General features: G+C 42.4%; 1 protein-coding gene across 3 annotated transcripts in view; it reads left to right on the top strand.

Annotated features, from left to right (window-relative positions):
- Window positions 1-17,729, top strand: part of SNAPC4 (small nuclear RNA activating complex polypeptide 4) — a 52,053-nt gene that overhangs the window by 31,085 nt on the left and 3,239 nt on the right. For 2 of the 3 annotated variants that reach the window (XM_020981887.2, XM_020981890.1), the window contains 6 exons: window positions 1,031-1,101; window positions 5,114-5,221; window positions 5,760-5,787; window positions 7,253-9,267; window positions 13,974-14,101; window positions 14,875-16,617. In XM_020981887.2, the coding sequence (XP_020837546.1) occupies window positions 1,031-1,101; window positions 5,114-5,221; window positions 5,760-5,787; window positions 7,253-9,267; window positions 13,974-14,087 (2,336 nt within the window). In that variant the 3' untranslated portion in view covers window positions 14,088-14,101; window positions 14,875-16,617. Of the gene's footprint in view, window positions 1-1,030; window positions 1,102-5,113; window positions 5,222-5,759; window positions 5,788-7,252; window positions 9,268-13,973; window positions 14,102-14,874; window positions 16,618-17,729 lie in introns of those variants that run through there. The other variant, XM_020981888.2, reaches the window with a different exon arrangement.

The raw sequence follows: 17,729 nt of genomic DNA, 5'->3' as shown, positions 1-17,729 counted from the left end.
GGCCCTGTGGTCCTTAGAGTGCAGCGGCAAAGCACGTCATAAAGCTTCTTCATTTGTGTTCTATTTATGTTACATATGAAACCCTTTCTTTCTGATGTTTAGCCTTTGACAAAGCCAGGACTTTGGTCATAAGAACTTTCTTTTAAAGGCCTCCAGTCACTGTGGCTGCTGAGGAGGCAGTGGCTACAGCCTTTGCAGAAGCTGTTGCTGTAGTTCATTGATCCAGGTTGATTCTCTGGATGATGGCTACAGGGACTGGGATGGAAGTAGGCCCAGTGTTCTGACGGTGCTGCTTAATGTAGCAGTCGATTTATTTTTTAAAAAATATAAAATGAGGGGCAGCTAGGTGGTGCAGTGGATAGAGCACCAGCCCTGGAGTCAGGAGGACCTGAGTTCAAATTCAGCCTCGGGTACATGATACTCACTAGCAGTGTGACTCTGAGTACATCATTTAACCCCAATTGCCTCGCAAAAAACAAATAAATAAAAATGAAAACATAAAATGAATATCACAGAAGAGGAGCCTGTCAGCGGTTGTTTTAACTGGAAGTAACTTCCTCAAGGTTAGAGACTTTGTCTCTTTCTTTGTGTATCCAGTACCTGGCACAGTGCCCCTATGCATAATAATTTGTTGATAAGAGAAGAGTCCTTGAAGAGGGATATCGGCATGTCATGTTTTCCATCAACACTTGTATTAAGGAAGGTTAATGATGATTGATAGCATCTTACCTTGGTTTAGGGGTCTAATATTTCCTTTCCTTGCCTGTACCTCCCTTGCTGATCTCAACTCGGTGGGGAGCCGGAGTTGGAAATCTTTGGGAGATGTGGTGCTGTGACAGGTCCATAGTTTGGTGACTCTCAGTCTCTTCAACATCTCGGGGCCCTAGCATTGCTCCCTCTAACTCCTTCTAAAGCTGAGATCCCACTTGAACTTCTTAGTGTACAAGCCAAGGAGCCCCTAGAGATTGTTGAAGGAGAGAGGCTTGGTGTCTGGAGTTATTTTTTATATTAGACTTTTTTCTTTCCACAGCAGAAACCATCATGACAAAGTTGCAGACTATCCATCTGACAAGTACACCTGTATTTACATTGTTTATTCAGGTAAGCAGAGGTTGGCTTTGCTCCCATGAGCTTTTGACATTTACACTAAATCTGTTCTTTAAAGGAGCCGCTTTTAAAAGTGATCTGATGCATAGCTGAAGACTTTAGAGGTCCCACCACTCTTACCACTTAATGCCTCAATGCAGGGTCAGCAACTTCTGTAGTTCCCAATCCACTGTCAAGTAAGGAGTGCCTATAAGGAGCCCAGACAAGCCTCAGGCATAATCTCGAAAGACAAGGGGAAAATAAGAGGAAGGGAGGGAAGTAGTATTTCATGGATCTTGTACTGGTGGGATGCTGCTGCCAGAAATTGTCAGAAGTGATGTCCCTAGGACATCCTAGGTCTAAAGACCGTGAAAATGAAAGCAAAGATGAATAATTAAGCCATCCCTTGAAGTCAGGGATCTAAATCCAAGTTGGATACAGTGGAGCATCTGTGAAATGTAGGTGCTTTACACCCAGGGACTCTTGGTGACTTCGGGTTCTCCTCATTTTGGATACTCTTCTCCTCTCTTGGTTTCACTAGCACCACTTTCCCCTGGTTCATCTTCCTATCTGAACATTCTTTGGTCTGTTTTGCTGGGTCATCCATTATCTTCTGCCCCCTAAACGTAGATGTCCCTCAGACTTTTGGCCTGGATCCCTTTCTGTCTTCTTTCCATACTCCTTTATAATCTCATATGTTCCTTTGGTTTCATTTATCATCCCTATTCAGATGACTCCCAGATCTGTATATTCAGACTTAATCTTTATCCTGAACTTCAGTTTCACTTGAAGACGTCTCTACTTGGATATTTCAGAATTTCAAATTTAACATGTTCAAAAACTAAACTCACCATCTCCCCAAACCCACGCTTCCTCTAAACCTTCCTCTTCCTATTAAGAATTCCATTCTCCTTTCCCGTTAGCCAAGTGCATCACGTTAGACTCATCTTCAATTCTTCTTTCTCTGAGGTAGTTTAGCATACTGCATACAGTGCTCAACTTGGAGTCATGAAGAGTTGGGTTCAAATCCTGCATCTGACACCAAGCAGCTGTGTAACCACGGTCAGCTTAGTTGACCTTCCTGAGCTTGACCCCTCTTCTAGACTTTTGTAGTAGCTTCCTAATTGGTCTTCTTGAATCCAGTCTCTATTTGACATACAACTGCCAGAATTGTCTTAACTGAGGTACAGGTGTGATTGTGTTAGCCCCTTCCTCAAAAATAGGTGAGTGGTTCCCTATTGTTTTTAGGTTAAAATAACAGTCTCCCAGTCTAGGCTTCCAGACCCTGCGCAGTCTGGCTCTAATCTAGATCTGTCTCCTATTTTACATTACTCTCCTTCACACACTTACGTTCCAGACAACCTGGACTACCAATTACCTCCCATCTCCAGCTGCCAACCATTTGCCTACCATGCTTTGTACCCGGAGTTCGCTCTTCATTCCTCTTCCTCAGAATCCTTACTTTCCCTCCGGGGTCAGTTTAGGTCCCACCCTAGGGAAGCCTTCCTTGCTTTCCCTAGCTGTTGATGTTCTCTCTGTACTCAAATTACCATGTATTTCCTCATCTGTATATATTTATTTCTTACTCTTCCTCACTACCCCAAATATAAACTCCTCCAGCGCAGATCCCATTTTATTTTTGTCCTGTGCACCTAGCATTTTGCCTTGCCAATAGTAGGAACTTAAATTTTTTTTGTAATGAATTTAATTGGGTCACTCAAGACAGTTTTGTTTGCTTTTGCAAACTTTTTTTTAACTAACTTTTCAGTCAATTTTTTTTCTCACCATATCCCTCCTCCCACCCCCCCCAAAAAAACTTGGAAGAAAAAACTCATACATATAAGCGTAGTCAGACAAAACATTCTCATATTAGTCATGTAAACCTCTCTTCATGATCTTTTCCTCCAGCTGAAGATTTGTTTTGCTTATGACTACTCCCTTCTTGTTCCCTTCTTTTCTCCTCTCTCTATTCCTCTCCTGTTTATATTTACACCAAATTCTTTGTGTATGTGTGTATTCTATTCTCCTTTGACCAGTTTAAATGAAAGGGAGATGCAAGTGTCATCTGCTTCTCCTACGTCTTCCTTATTTGTATAAACTTCTGCTTGCACATCCTGATAATGGGAGATGAGTTTGCCTGTCTTTCCCTCCCCCTTTTCCCTTAGTATATCCTTTTTTCCTTCCTTTTCCTTTCTTGTTTTAAGATCATCAAAATAGATCAAAACCACTCTCATGTCCTTCATTGCCTTTCTGACCCCTACTGACCTTACAGTTTCTCAGGAGATGCTTGTATAACACCATTTCCCCATTGGAATGCAGACACTTCATCCTCATGAAGTCTTATCCAATGGCTCACTTGTTTATGTTTTGTGTTTTTTTGTTTTTGTTTTTTTTGGCTAGGCAATCAGAGTTAAGTGATTTGCCCAAGGTCACACAGTTAAGTGTCAAAGTGTGTGAGGCTGGATTTGAACTCAGGTTCTCCGGACTCCAAGGCCAGAGCTCTATCCACTGTGGCACCTACCTGCCCTGTGTATGTTTTTCTTGATTCATATTTGAAGTTTCTACCCAGCTCTGGTCTTTTCGTCGTAATGCTCACATGTTCTTTGTTTCGTTAAAGTTTCATGTTCTCTCCTTGCCTCTCATAGCATTATATTCAATTTTAAGTGGTAAGTTGTTCTGGGATATAGGTCTGTACCTATACCTTTAGGAACTTTCATTTTATCCTATTGTTCTAATATGTCCAGACATTTTTCTTTCACAATTTCTTGAAATATGATGTCTAGGCTCTTTTTGATCATGGCTTTCAGGTAATTCAATGTTGCTTAAATTCCAGATCACTTGTTTTTTATATGAAATACCTTATATTCTATTTTCTCAATCTTTGACTTTGTTTTAATATTTTTCATATTGTCTTATGAAGTCATCAACTTTTCTTTAGTACATTCTAATTTTTGGACAGTCTGTTACTTGGATGAGGTTTTGTACAAACTCTTTTGCAAAGCTGTTAATTCTCTTTCCAAGTTTTGCTTCCATAGTTATTTATTTTTTCTATCCTTTCCTCTAGAGGTCTTGTTTCATTTGTAATATTTTTTAATTCTTCATTTTGTGTTTTTCTTTGAAGCCTTGCTTGTAGGTGTTTTGGAGTTATTCTTTTGGGTTTGTTTCTTGGCTGTCCCTCCTGGCATCTTAATAGTACCTTACCTTTTTTTTTTCTTTTAAAAACTCTTTCTTCCCAGATTTGGATTTTATGTTAAGGCTAGGCTCTCCAAACTTCTGGTGGGACTGGCATTGCCCTTTATTGCCTTGGCCCACCTTATCTGATGCCCTTCTGTTGGCATCAGAGCAATAGCATTTTGGCTGCCTTCTATTTCCACGGTCTGAGTTCAAGATCTTCTTTCTTGGGTTCAAGCAACAGTGCTTTGGCCATCTTCTGTACCCAAAGTCTGACTAGAAGCAGCATCTCAGACCCTGCATCTTGGAGCTGAGTCTCAGATCTCAGTCTGCTCTCTAGGGTAGGGTCAGAGAGAATGCTGGAGCCCTGGGTCTGACTCTGTGATCCCAGCCCACCTCTCTTCCATGGTGCCTGCTCTGGTCACTTGCTTGTGGTAAAATTTGTGACCTTATGGTAGAAAGATGATCCACTGGTTTCTCCATAGATTTCCTATCACTGCTCAGTCTGGCATTCTCAGATTTTTGTTGGAGTAATTGCTGGAGGAGCTGGGCTATACTGCTGCTTCATTCTCTTGGTTAGTCTCCCCACTTTTGCAGTACTCTTATGGACCTTGTTTAGTCTCACTTGAACTTACTTTTAAGTCCCTGGTCCCTTAAGCATTTCAGGAAGGTCTGAAACGGAAATGTCCAGCCACTGACATCCTGCCGGTTTTGAGCATTCTGAGTGTTGTATAAACCCTAGCAGGTCTACATCATGATCTTAGCCTTTTGGCAGGCCTGGGTTAACAAGTCATAGGTGTTTGGAAGAGTATCTTCTCCCTTCTTTTAAACACTAACTAATGTGTTCCGCCTTTAGTTGTTTCAGATTGATACTGATGGCTGCATGAAAGTGATTGGAGAAAGGAAGTCCAAGCGGTCAGAGCTGCTCTTGGCTATTAGTGGAAATCCACAGCGACCTCAGCAGGTAGAGAGGTGGAGAATGGAATATTTGAGTTTTATTTTTTAAAACTTGGGGCTAAGTACTTTGCCCATCTTACTTACCTATACTGTCCTTTCAAAATGGGCATGGCTATAACCAGCTGAGTGAATCAGGATGTGGGCTGTAGTAGAATGGACCTTGGATGGGCCACTGAACCTCTAGACATCATTTGCCTCATTGGTGAAATAGAGAACCTTACCTACTTGCCTGCAAGCTGGTGGCCACACCAGATTATCCCCTGACTTTTTCCCCGAATCTAAATTCCACGATTTATGAATTCCACTTCATACTAATTGATTGGAAGGAGGAGGGAAGTTGGCAGAGGATGGCAGTTTGGCAGTTGGTACCTTTGTGCTATCCTGCCTGTCATCCCGGTGAATGTGACTATATCTGAGTATCTCATAAATGATTGTGCTTTTTTTGTCAGTCTATAACTTGAAAGAATTTTTCTGTAAGCCGAAAGCCTAGAAATGCCTTGACAGTTAACATTGTTAATTAGTTTGCCTCTCTCCTATTTTTCTAGGCATCCTCCACTTTACAGAAATCTTCAGGTAAAGTTGCATTTCTCCTTCCTTTTTGTCATTCACATCTTGCAAAGGAATTTCCACAAATAGAGTTTGGGTTTGTCACTGAGCACTATGGCTTAAAATGCCTCCTAATATGTGACTCCTTTCCCTGCCTTCTTTCCACCCTGGCAACCAACTCCTGGTTATGTTGTCTTAAATCAGCAGGGCTGAGTGCTAGACTTCAGCAAGGTTGCATTAATTCTCTTGAATGGAAACAGCAGACATCCATACAGCATCTACCGAGGTCTTCTCAGCACAGCTTGTCACTCATTACCTCCCCTCTCCTCCTTTTGACCCAGAGAAGGAAAACTCTAGCATCTGGGACTAAGGTCTTTTACCACTCCTGACACTGCTTGTTTTAGCAAAATGAGCATGAAGTTTGGGATGCTGCATTAGCTGTGCTCATCATTAGTCACTTTTCCATGATAGTGAAAGGGGACCCTGTTTCATATAATTTCAAAGTAATTTGTCTTTGGGATGCTTGGTGAAATTATTTTTTGAGGTAAAGGGTTTACTTTGCTCACACTTGGCTCAGGCAAGATTAAAGTGAATTTCCCCTCTTTGAATTCATACTGACTAACTCTGGGACATGAAGCCCAAGAAGTATGCTGAATATGCAGGGAAGCCAGTCTAGGAATAAATATTTGAATTTCGTAGCCAATATTTGGATATTCCGGAGTTAGTTTTAAAAACTAGATAGGCATATTTGACCTAAACATCTGCGCCCACCCCCCCCATACCATCGCTGCCAAAAAAAAAAAAAAGAAAGGAAAAACTTTGAGGTGATTTTAAGACAGTTGTGTTTTTGGAGTATGTGTAGTACCTAAAGATAATAAGTCAAGTTTCTGGTGCAGAGGGAGAAGTGTAAGCATCTGCCAGATATACCCGCCATTAAATTCTTTTCTGGCTTTGAATCATGATTACTCTCCATTTTCTCAGACACGATCGCACACTTGTTAAGATACAGTCCCTTCCACGTTTGCCCCATTCTGGCCCAGCTCTCCAGCTCAGCACAGTGTATAAAGAAGCTGCCTTCTTCCATAACTAGACTCTAAACTCCTTAAGAAAAAAAATTCTAGGGGCAGCTAGGTGGCACAGTGAATAGATCTCCAACCCTGGAGTCAGGAGGACCTGAGTTCAAATTTGGCCTCAGACACTTGACACTTACTAGCTGTGTGACCCTAGGCAAGTCACTTAACCCTGATTGCCTCACAAAAAACAAACAAACAAACAAAAAAACAGATTCTATCCTGCCTCTAATCTCTTTCACAGTACATGACATAGGGCTGAGCATACACTAGGTGCATAATAAGCATTTGTTAAATGAATGGTATGACAGTTTTGTATAGCCAGAGGCTTCTGAGATTGGATTATGGTTAGCCTGCCCTGGGTCTGCATATTTATTGTGTGTGTATATGTGTGTGTGTCTGTCTGTCTGTCTCTCTTGCAGGCTGCCTGCTGATGAAGGGCAAAGAAACCCAAAGGAAATCTATTGCTTCTAAGATGAAAGATTTGCCAGAGGCTGGCCATCTAGGGCCAGTGGTGTTACCGCCTTCTTTAGGCCCCAAACCAAAGCCGAAGACTGTCTCAGAACTCCTGAGGGAGAAGCGGCTAAGGGAATCCCGAGCCAGTAAGGCCTTGGAGAACACAGTGATCCTTGCCCCTCAGGTGCTGATCACCCCACCTGTGATCCTTCAGCAACCTCTGCAACCACTTCTCCCTTCCACTCTTGCCACGGCCCAGCCACTGGGATCAGGGTCAGCTGGGAAGCCAGTAGCCACGGCTTCAAGCCCAGCAGCCACATTCCAAACACCTTCCCCCATCATAGCTTCCACCAAGTCCCCTGAAAAAAATTCTATCACAAATAACTCTGGCTCCTCCCAGGGTAATGAGGTCATTGTTGAAGAGAAAGTAAATAAAACAGATGGGACCTCTGCCCCCCAGGTGCTTGCCTCAGGCCAATCTTCCTCATTGATGGGGGCTGAAGGGCACTCTGCTTCTAGCAAGAGCCCAGTCCCTGGAAGAGCAGCTAATCCAGCCCTTGGAGTAAGCCAGATTTCTACCAGCTCAGAGCCAGCTAGTGTCCTGTCTTCTCAAGTCACTACCACCTCAGGGAAGCAGGAACTGCCCAAGGTACCTCCTTTTCTTGCTCCAGCTCAAGTCTCTATGCAGCAGCCCAAACCCATTAGCCTGGTGCCTACCCTTTCAGTTCCTACCTGTGGCCCACAAGTTATCTCCAGCAACATTTTGCCTATTACATGGGTTGTTACTGCACAAGGGCTCGTCCCTATGTCCATGTCAACCTTTGTAGGCCTCCCTGCACCAGGCAAGCCAGCTGGAACTCCTGTGCTCCCCATCCTTGGAGGAGTGGCCAGGAGTCAGACTAATCTGAAGCTATTACCTTCATCAGCAGTCGAGCAGAGCCCTAGGGCCCCTGAACCAAGTCCCACTTTAGCCAAAAGGCCACTTATTGCCAATAAAACTCTTAAAGGAGACCTGGCCTCAGGAACTTATGGAGCAAACCTTCCAACACAACTTCCCACCACAGCTTCATCAGATACAGGAAATCACTCAGAAAAAACCAGTCTTCCTGGAGATGAACCTTCTCCCAGAGAAGTGAGGACAGCTGGAGAGATATCTGCAGCTTCTCCCCAGCCTGAAACACAGTCCCAGACCGAGAACCCCACAAGTCAACCAAGGGGTATGCCCACCCTAGAAGCAGAGAGCCCAGGTGGAGTGAATACAGGAGGCCAGGATCCCGTGGAGACAAAAGACAATATTCCTGTTCAGAATGGCAGTCCTGAGAAATCATTTCCCACCCCAACGGGTTCACCTAAACCCATTACCCAGCCACAAGAAGGAGTGGATGCCCAGGACAATCAGCCCAAAGCCCTAGAGCCTGGGAAAAGCGTTCTGGACCTGAGCCTCCTATCATTGGAGAGCGAGGCTTCTGTAAGGGAGTGGCTCAAAGGAAAGCAAGGCGTCTGCTTGCCCCCGCTTCAGAGCACACTGCCTTACCTGCCTCCCTTTCTGTGCAATCTAAAGACCTTGTCAGGGCTTCTGCTCCAAAAGAAATCCCTGGAGCAAAGAGCCGCTACCATAGTGGCACAGGGAAGAGTCCAGGACAAGAATGACGTGTCCAGACAGGACATTCAGGCAGCTCGGCATCTAGTGCAGCAGCAACTTAAGGAGAACCCTGCATACCTCCTCCTGAAAGCCAGGTTTTTGGCAGCTTTTGCCCTTCCAGCTTTTCTTGCCACTCTTCCCCCGCCTAGGGTCTCAACCACCATTTCACGGACCATGGACAGAAACAGTGAGAGTGAGGAGGAAAAAGAGGAAGAGCCAGAGGAGGAGTGCTTGCAGTCAGAGAGAAGGTCCAAAGACAGCGATTGTGGTGGGAAGGAACAGCTGGCAAACACAGCTGGAGATACCCAGTCCACTCCAGAGACCACATCCTCTATCCAAGTAAGGTCAATAATTGGACAGGGAGTCTGCTGTCCAGGGAGGTGAGGAAGGACATGGGGATCTGAAGAGGAGGAATTCCACTTCTTTAAACCTTAGTGAATTCCTGGCTGCCACCCTGATAATCACATTAGATTAAGGAGGGCAAAAATATTTTTCCAACATCATTGCCCAGTTTTGTTTACCATCTTCACAGACCAGAGCTCAACTGTGACCCAAAGCTACAAAGAAGTGGCCAGGAATGGGAAACAGCCTTCTTTGAATAGTATTTTCATTTAGCACGTGTCTGTGATTTCACTTCTTATGAAGAAAAAGCAGCCTGTTCCAAACCCATCTAAATTTGTGTAAGCATTGCCTCCAGAATTCAGTGAGGATTTAAAGATGAGTGAGTGCTGCTCTGCCTGTGCAGAACAGAAAGCCTTATTAGGGTCTTTAACAATCTTTTGCTAGTCTTGTTTTCCAAAAAAAAAATTATTTTTAGAGAAATGACTTTTTTTCCTAAAGTAGAAATACAGTACATAATTTGAAGATTTTTTTCTGCAACATTTTGTTCTTGACTGTTCTTGACTTCTGAATTATTTCTTTGGCAATAGCAGTTCTATTTTTTTCCTTTTCTTTAGATAAAGTCTTATAGTTTAGGTGTTTTGTTTATAATAATTTCTCTAGTATTAAGTAAATGATAACACTGGACTTAGAAGCGAAGACCTGTGTTCAAGTCCTAGATCTGTTACTCTCAGCCCTTCTACTTTACTCCATTCTTTGATTAAAAGGTGACTCCCTTTTGCCAAGGTCAACCTCTTTACTTGTAATACCATCCCTTCTGTCGAGTTCAGGAGATTTTTCCCTACTATCATCCTCTCTGTCTCTCTATTCTTTAATCTTCCACAGCCTGCTGGCTCCCTTTCCCTGCTGCTACCTACAAAAATGTCCAGGTTTTCCATCCTTTAAAAAAAAAACAAACAACAAAACCTTGTCTTACTTCTGTCCTATATATCTCCTCATTATAGCCAGGCACCTATAAAAAGTGTTTGTGTTCCTGTGCTTCTTGACCAGTTCTCCTTTTCCTGTCTTCTTAACCCCTTGAATTCTGTATGATTTCATCATTAAACTATTCTCTCCTAAGTTACCAAAGATCTCTTTAACTGTTAAATCTAATGGCCTTCTCGTTCTCTTTTTTCTTCTCTTCTTCTTTTTTTTTTTTTTTGCTAGGCAGTGGGGTTAAGTGACTTGCCCAGGATCACACAGCTAGTAAGTGTTAAGTGTCTGAGGCCAGATTTGAACTCAGGTCCTCCTGACTCCAAGGCCGGTGCTCTATCCTCTGTGCCATCTAGGTAATAGCCTTTTCTGACTTTTCCTCCTTCCTGACTTCTCTGCAGTAATTGACATGGTTGATTCACCCTCTCCTCTTGAATACTCTCACCCCTCTTGGTTTTCATGACTTCGCTCTCTCTTATTTCTCCTGCCTGTCTGGATGTCCACTCTTCAGTCTCCTTTTCTGAGTATGCCCCACATCTCTGTCCTGAGACCTCTTCTGTATCTGTCTTAGTGATCTCATTGGCTCCCAGGAATTCAGTTATCATCTCTATGTAGATGACTCCCAAATTCAGTAGTCATCCCTAGTCTGTTACTGAGCTCTAGTCTTCTGTCCACAACCACCCATTAAATATTTCCAAGTGGATGTCCCATAGGCACCTCAGACTTAATGTGTCTGTAACAGAACTCATTTTTTTATCCCCTAAAACTTACTCTTCTTTCTTAGTTGTTGCTCTCAAGGGCACTGTGTCCTTCTAGTCATCCAGGTTTGAAGTCTTAGAATTATCCAAGACTCTTGACTCTTTCACTCCCCCATATCCAAGCAGTTGCCAAGTCTTGTCAATTTTGCCTCCACAACATCTCTTGCGTCTGTTCTTCTTTTCACTCACATTGTCACTGCCCTTGTTCAGGACCTTATTACCTCTCACTAGAACTACGAAAATAGCCTCTTAATTGGCCTCCCAGCCTCTAATCTTCTTTCCCCTCTCTAGTCCATCCCATACACAGCTGCCAAAGGGGCATTCCAGAAGCACAAGTGTGATTTGATCATGTCTGCCTTCTGCCCAGAAAGATTCAGTGGCTCTTTATTGTTTCTAGGATAAAATAAAAGCTCCTCTTTTTTTGGCATTTAAAGCCCTTCACATCCTGGCCTCTGCCTATTTTTCCAGGCTTGTTAGGATGTAACATCCTACTCCCCTTCGTGCATTACAGCCAAATTGACCCACTTGTTGTAATATAGCATTGGACAGGCCATGACCCTATCTGAAATGCACCTCCTTCCACTTCCTCCAACACCCTATTTCTCAGAGTCTTTGGCTTCTATCACAGCTCAACTCAAGTGCTACCTTCTTCACGAGGCCTTACCTGAGTCCCTAGGGGCTCAGATGCAAAGTTACTTTGTGTATTTTTTTATATTTACTTGTATGTGTATAATTTTTTTCCCTAACAAACTGTATACTCCTTGACAGCAGAGACTGTTTTCTTTTAAGTTTTGTGTTTCTGGTGTCTGTTGGCAGTGGGTGATATATAGTAAGTGCTTAACAAATGCTTGTTGAATGACTTATTGATTATAACTTTGTATAAGTCATCCTCCTGGGCTTATCTATAAAATGACTGTAGATCAGGGGTTCTTAACTTTCCTGTGTCTTGGAACCCTCTCTGGGTCTGGTGAAGCCTGTAGACCCCTTCTTAGAACAGTGTTTTTAAATACACAAAATAAAATACATAGGATCACAAAACAAACCAATTACATTGAAATAGTTATTGGCATACTAACAAGAAAGTTCACGGACACCACATTCAGAACCCTTGCTCCAAGAAATCATTAAGGTCTTTTCCATTATTATTATTTTTTTTTATATGAACAATTGGGGTTAAGCGACTTGCCCAGAGTCACACAGCTGATGAGTGTTATGGGTGAGGCTGGATTTGAATTCAGGGCCAGTGCTCTATCGACTGTGCCACCTCGCTGCCCCCTATTAATGTCTTTTCTAGCTCTTGCAGTCTTCAGCTTTGTAATTGTAGTAGCTATAGATAAATAGATATAGATATATAAATGTTCATGTTTAAATATCAACTGACAGCTGAAGTCATTTGTTCAAACCAAAGTTTCCCCTTTTCCTTATTGTGGTTGCTCCCTGTCAGTAGTAGGTAATATGCTTAAACTTCAGAAGTATAAATTGCATAACTTGTGTTTTGATAGAGGCACAGAGTCTCAGTAGAGGCAATGTAATGATTACTAGATTGACACCAGGAGACCTGACCAGCCGTCATAAGCTCACTAGGTGATCTTGGACAAGCCAAGGTGTCTTTCTGTTTTAACTGGAAAATACAGGGGCTCCAAGGGTGGGGAACCTGCAGCCTCAAGACCACATGTGGCCCTCCAAGTCCTCAAGTGTCACCCTTTGACTGAATCCAAACTTCACAGAACAAATCCCCTTAATAAAAGAATTTGTTCTGTAAAACTTGGACTCAGTTGAAAGGCCGAACCCAAGGACTATGAGGACCATATGTGGCCTCGAGGCAACAGGTTCTCCACCCCTGGGTTAGACTAAATGATCACTAAGGTTCCTTTCAGTTATCAATTGTGTTAGTATTTTAATGTAATTCCTGCTCTCCAAGCACAGTGTCTTGCTTGATCAGTATCTCAAGAGAACTCCAGATAATGTGTTTTTCCAATATCTAGCCCTGTTTTGTTGGTGATGTTTAACCAGAATTCCATGTTTGACTTAATCATAGTTTTCACCTTGAAATTAGACATACCTTCCTAGTTCCCATCCCCAGAATGATAATTTTTCCCAGAGGTAGTTGGTTTGGAAATGACATTTTTACCATAGAGGCTTCCTCCCTTAGCATTTTCCTAGGTGGTCAGAACAGAAGCAGCTCATTGTACTATATCAGGGCTGTTCTGAAGAATGTGGGCAAACACTAGTCACATAAGCCATAGAGTTTGATGGCCTCTTGCTCTCTCAGGGCTTTTGTGGAAGGAGAAGGCAGGAACGAGAACTTGCCTCATCCACTGTCTTTGAAGGTTTTTAAGGTATTGTGGGGGAGACAACAACCAATTAGAAAGAACCTCTTTCAGAAATACTCCTCCAGTCACTTTTGCAAAAGTAGGGACTGTTGGGGAAGAGTGCTGCATATAATGTCAGATTTTTTGAGTATGTTGGTTAGTTTAGCTAACTGGTCTCTTTCCTCTTTATTTGTTATTGTAAAGCGTGATTCTTAGGGTGGGAAAGGAGGTTAGAATAAATTGTAAAATATAAGTAAATATAACTCCTAAAGATCAATTAAAAAATATTTTTTAAACCACCACCAACAAAAAAGTACCACTCCTTGAAAACCTGTCTCCTTCGGTCAGCATTGCTAAGCTCTTTTCAGACCATGACATACCTGAGCATGAGAGAAGGGAAGATGCCTTTCTCTCCTCCTACAGTCTTCTGTCCATCCTCACTAAAATCTAAATGTGAGGTGAACCTGCAGCTCTAGATTCTATATGTAGAAATCTCTTTAAACATTCCCTGTATTTGGGGCAGGGCAACAGGGGGCTAGCAGGCCATTGGGCCAGGTCTTGTCTTTCTTCTAGCCTTGAAAGGGGAATTCCTTTCCCTCTACTTTCCCCCTTGTCACTCCCGGATCTCTGATCAATGTTCTTTCTCTTTTGGATCTTGCTTTAGGGCTCTCCCAATCCTGTCCCACATGCCATATCCAGTACTTTAGATGCTGCGGACTTCAATGTGCTGAAGACCAGAAATGCCATGCATGCCAGGAAGCGGAGAAGGAAGGTGTGAAGAGGAGGCTGGAGGTAAGTTGATAATACGTGGGGTTGAAGGGCCCTGGACACAGAAATGTCACACTGGTGTCTTACAGCCTGCCAGGGGATTTTTTACACTTGTCCTCCTTCACCCCCTCCCTTCTCTTCCTTGTCCCTCCCCCAGCCCCCACTTTGCCATTTCATTTTGGGAGCAGACAAGTTCTGCCCTTAAGAAAATCCCACTGCTCTTTTCATACAGATGAAGAAGAGGAGGCCTGAGGCCGCACTCACTGCTCTGCTCTCAGAAACAGTTCTCTGTTCTCTTGCACTTATTTTTAAACCCCGAGGGCACAGGCTCTTAAACCTTGGGTCTTTGAAATTGGTTTTTGATATTTTGACAATTGTATTTCAGCATAATTTATTCCCTTTTCAATTCTACACATTTTATTTATTTGTTTATTGCCTCATTTATTCATTTATTTATCTATTTATTTATTTCAGTGAGGCAGTTGGGGTTAAGTGACTTGCCCAGGATCACACAGCTAGTAAGTGTTAAGTGTCTGAGGCCAGATTTGAACTCAGGTCCTCCTACTCCAGGGCTGGTGCTCTATCCACTGCGCCACCTAGCTGCCCCTACATATTTTATTTAAATTAAATAAAAACATTATTCTGGCTTCACTTGATTGCCAGAGATGTCCAAGACACAAAAAAGGTTAAGAAACACTGGCTTTCAGGAAGCTTTTTGGACAACCAGTTAGTTTGTCCCCAACAGTACATCTCCCCATCTTCCATTCTGTCAGCTTGATTGTCTTCTGCATTTATAGACCTTGGCTTTTGCTGAAGGCATTGTCTAAAGGTGTGGAAACAGCTGGATGAAAGCATCCTTGGGAGCCCCTGCACGTTCTTCTATTGCAGGATTCCTGGCCATGAAAACTGCTTCTGGAGCCGAGGAAATCTTAAACTTGCTTAAAACCAACTGACCTTGCAGAAATTAAAAAAAAAAGTCAAGAAACCATGAAGGATAAGAAAGCCTCTTTGTCATGAAGGCTTCCTCTGTACAGACAGTATTGAGTCAACACTTCTCACATAGCTCCTCACTGAAGACCAATTATCACACTAACCACCCTGGATTATCACTCATACTGTAAACCTTAGAAATTGGACTCTTCTGCAAAAGGCTCATGCCACTGCTTTGTTGCACTAGAATAAGGGGAGGAGGGGGCCTAGGGGGGCTTTGGGATAGGGAGGAGGAGGAAGAGAGAAATAGGAAGTTATTTATTTTTGCTGTCAAAGCTTTATTTTGTGTGATCACTTGATTCTGGATCAGAAGAGGTGACTGGGATTCTCAGTCATTCCACCTTCAGTGATGTTGGTAATGAATAGTCCCTTGGCTGCTTTGAAGAGATAACACTTCTTTAACTGGAGGGTTTATTTTTTTATGCAAATAACAAGTCTAAATGTTTGGAGGGAAAGATATAAATATTTATGTGTGTGTGTGTATGTGTATAGATGCTAGATGTTCTATTTTTCATTAAAAAAAAACCTTTAGCTTTATTTTCTCAAGGGTATACTATGAATATACATACACTCTCAGGTTCAGCCCCACTCTTGTCAATATTACATAAATTACATAATTACAAAATTACATAAAGGCCTTAGGCTGATGCTAAAGACCTGCCATACTTTCCAGTCAATCACATACATGTGAAATGGCTAAATCTGAAAGCTAGAAGGGTCATGGGTGTGAATCTTGACTCTGTCATTTCCTACCTGTGGAATCTTGGGTAGAGCTGTAACCAGGAAATTTTTCTTCTGATGCCAAACCAGTTAGGAGTGGGGACAGATCAGGAGGGTGGAGGAGAGAGGTGCATGCACCATGAATATCAGTTTGATAGGGTTGGACAGTAATACTGGTACAGAGAAAACGGTCTAGCAGACAGTGGATGGGTTATGTGCATAAAGGACAGTCCAGCCCTCTGAGTCCTGCCACTGTCTCTGAAAGGTTTGGTGGTAATAATGAGCCCTGAGAAAGGAACATGCATGGCGGTTCATGCCTACCCTCTGTCCTCTGTCCCCTGTTAAAGACCTGGTACAAAGCTTCAGTTACTTTCCCTTGTTATAGCTCTGATCTTTTACAAGACATTTAATGACTCTGGGCCTCAGTTTTTTCATCTGTTAAGAATAGGGAAGAATAATACTTGCATTGCCTACCTCACAGGGCTTTTGTAGGGAAAGTGTTTTGTAAACTTTAAAACTGTATAAATGCCAGTTATCTGTAAAATAAGTGTTAAGATTAGATCAGAGGTGTCAAATATGTTGCCCATAACACTACCAGGTGCAGCTAAAATCAGATGAAAATGTGATCAGGAATATTTAACAAAATAAATAAAAGTACAATAAAACATAGATAACATTACATTTTAAAATTAAGTTAAGGAATCTCTGTGTATGGAGTAGTTTGACACCACTGAACTTGATTTCCAAAGTGTCTTCTAGTGCTGAAACCTGTAACTAATATTTGGTCTGGGTCCTTGTCTTCATATACATAAATGACTAGCCGTTCTGAACTTTCGAGTTTTTTGTTTCTGTTAGGGAAAAGGGGGAAGCATGTTGATTTTGTTATTATTGTCAAAAACTGGGGTGTTCTAATAGGCTAGAAAAAAAATTTTTTTTGCTTTTTTTTTTAGTGAGACGTAGGGGTTAAGTGACTTGCCCAGGGTCACACAGCTAGTAAGTGTCAAGTGTCTGAGGCCAGATTTGAACTCAGGTCCTCCTGACTCTAAGGCCAGAGTTCTATCCACTAAGCCACCTAGCTGCCCCAAGGCTAAAAATTTTTGAGAAAGTGGCCAAGTGCCTATGGATAGAAATCAAGGCATGAGACCAGGCTAAATGGGACATGAAGTCAAGGCATCCTTTGAAGAGGGCTCAAATTTGGTCCTCCCAGTTCACTACACAATTAAGAGGAAGATGTCTCCCATTTCCTTCTCCTCTCCAGACCTCACAGACTGACGTCATTCCTGTTTTCTTAGAATCTTATGGTAGCTGGGTTTTGGTACAGTGTGATTCTATACAACAGAATGACACCATTCGGGGTGCTATAAGTCACTCCAGGTGTTGACTCATGTTGCTGAAACACGATACTCCTTGGAAGACTGATGATTTTTGAAGCTAAATCATTCTCACATTTTATTTTTCTTGCCCTCTTGGTAAATCATGCTTAGAGGGGTTGCTTTTCTTTGGGCACCTGACCAAACTTAGGATAATAGAACTCTTATCTTTTAGTTTTCTCTCTTGATAAAAATAATACCTGGTAGCTTGTTTTTGTGTGGTCCCGTGATTTAATCCCCATAGAGAAACTCCCTTCACTGATGCAGACCAATTCATGTGGACCTTTTAAAGAGTTAGCTGGGGCACTGAGAAGATGTACTTACGAGCTCAGGTCTTCCTGGTTCTGTTGGCTCTGATAAACTACCTTAAAATTGTTTTTGTTTCTTAAGTTGCATTCACATTCCTGTGAGGTAAGTAGGGCATGTATTTTGTTATTGTCTAAAGAGCCTTGTTTTGCAATGGGTAAACCATTGCCTGGAGAGGCAAAGTGGAGTTGGGGGCTGGAGAGTCATTGATGCTTCACTATTAGCATTTTTTTTTACCTTCACTTATTATCACATCTCTGCTCTTT

The sequence above is a fragment of the Phascolarctos cinereus genome, unplaced genomic scaffold (genome assembly GCF_003287225.1).
Source record: "Phascolarctos cinereus isolate Bilbo 61053 unplaced genomic scaffold, phaCin_HiC Scaffold_2;HRSCAF=192, whole genome shotgun sequence".
In the NCBI taxonomy this organism is placed as follows: domain Eukaryota; kingdom Metazoa; phylum Chordata; class Mammalia; order Diprotodontia; family Phascolarctidae; genus Phascolarctos; species Phascolarctos cinereus.
This window is presented reverse-complemented; position numbering and strand designations above follow the sequence as displayed.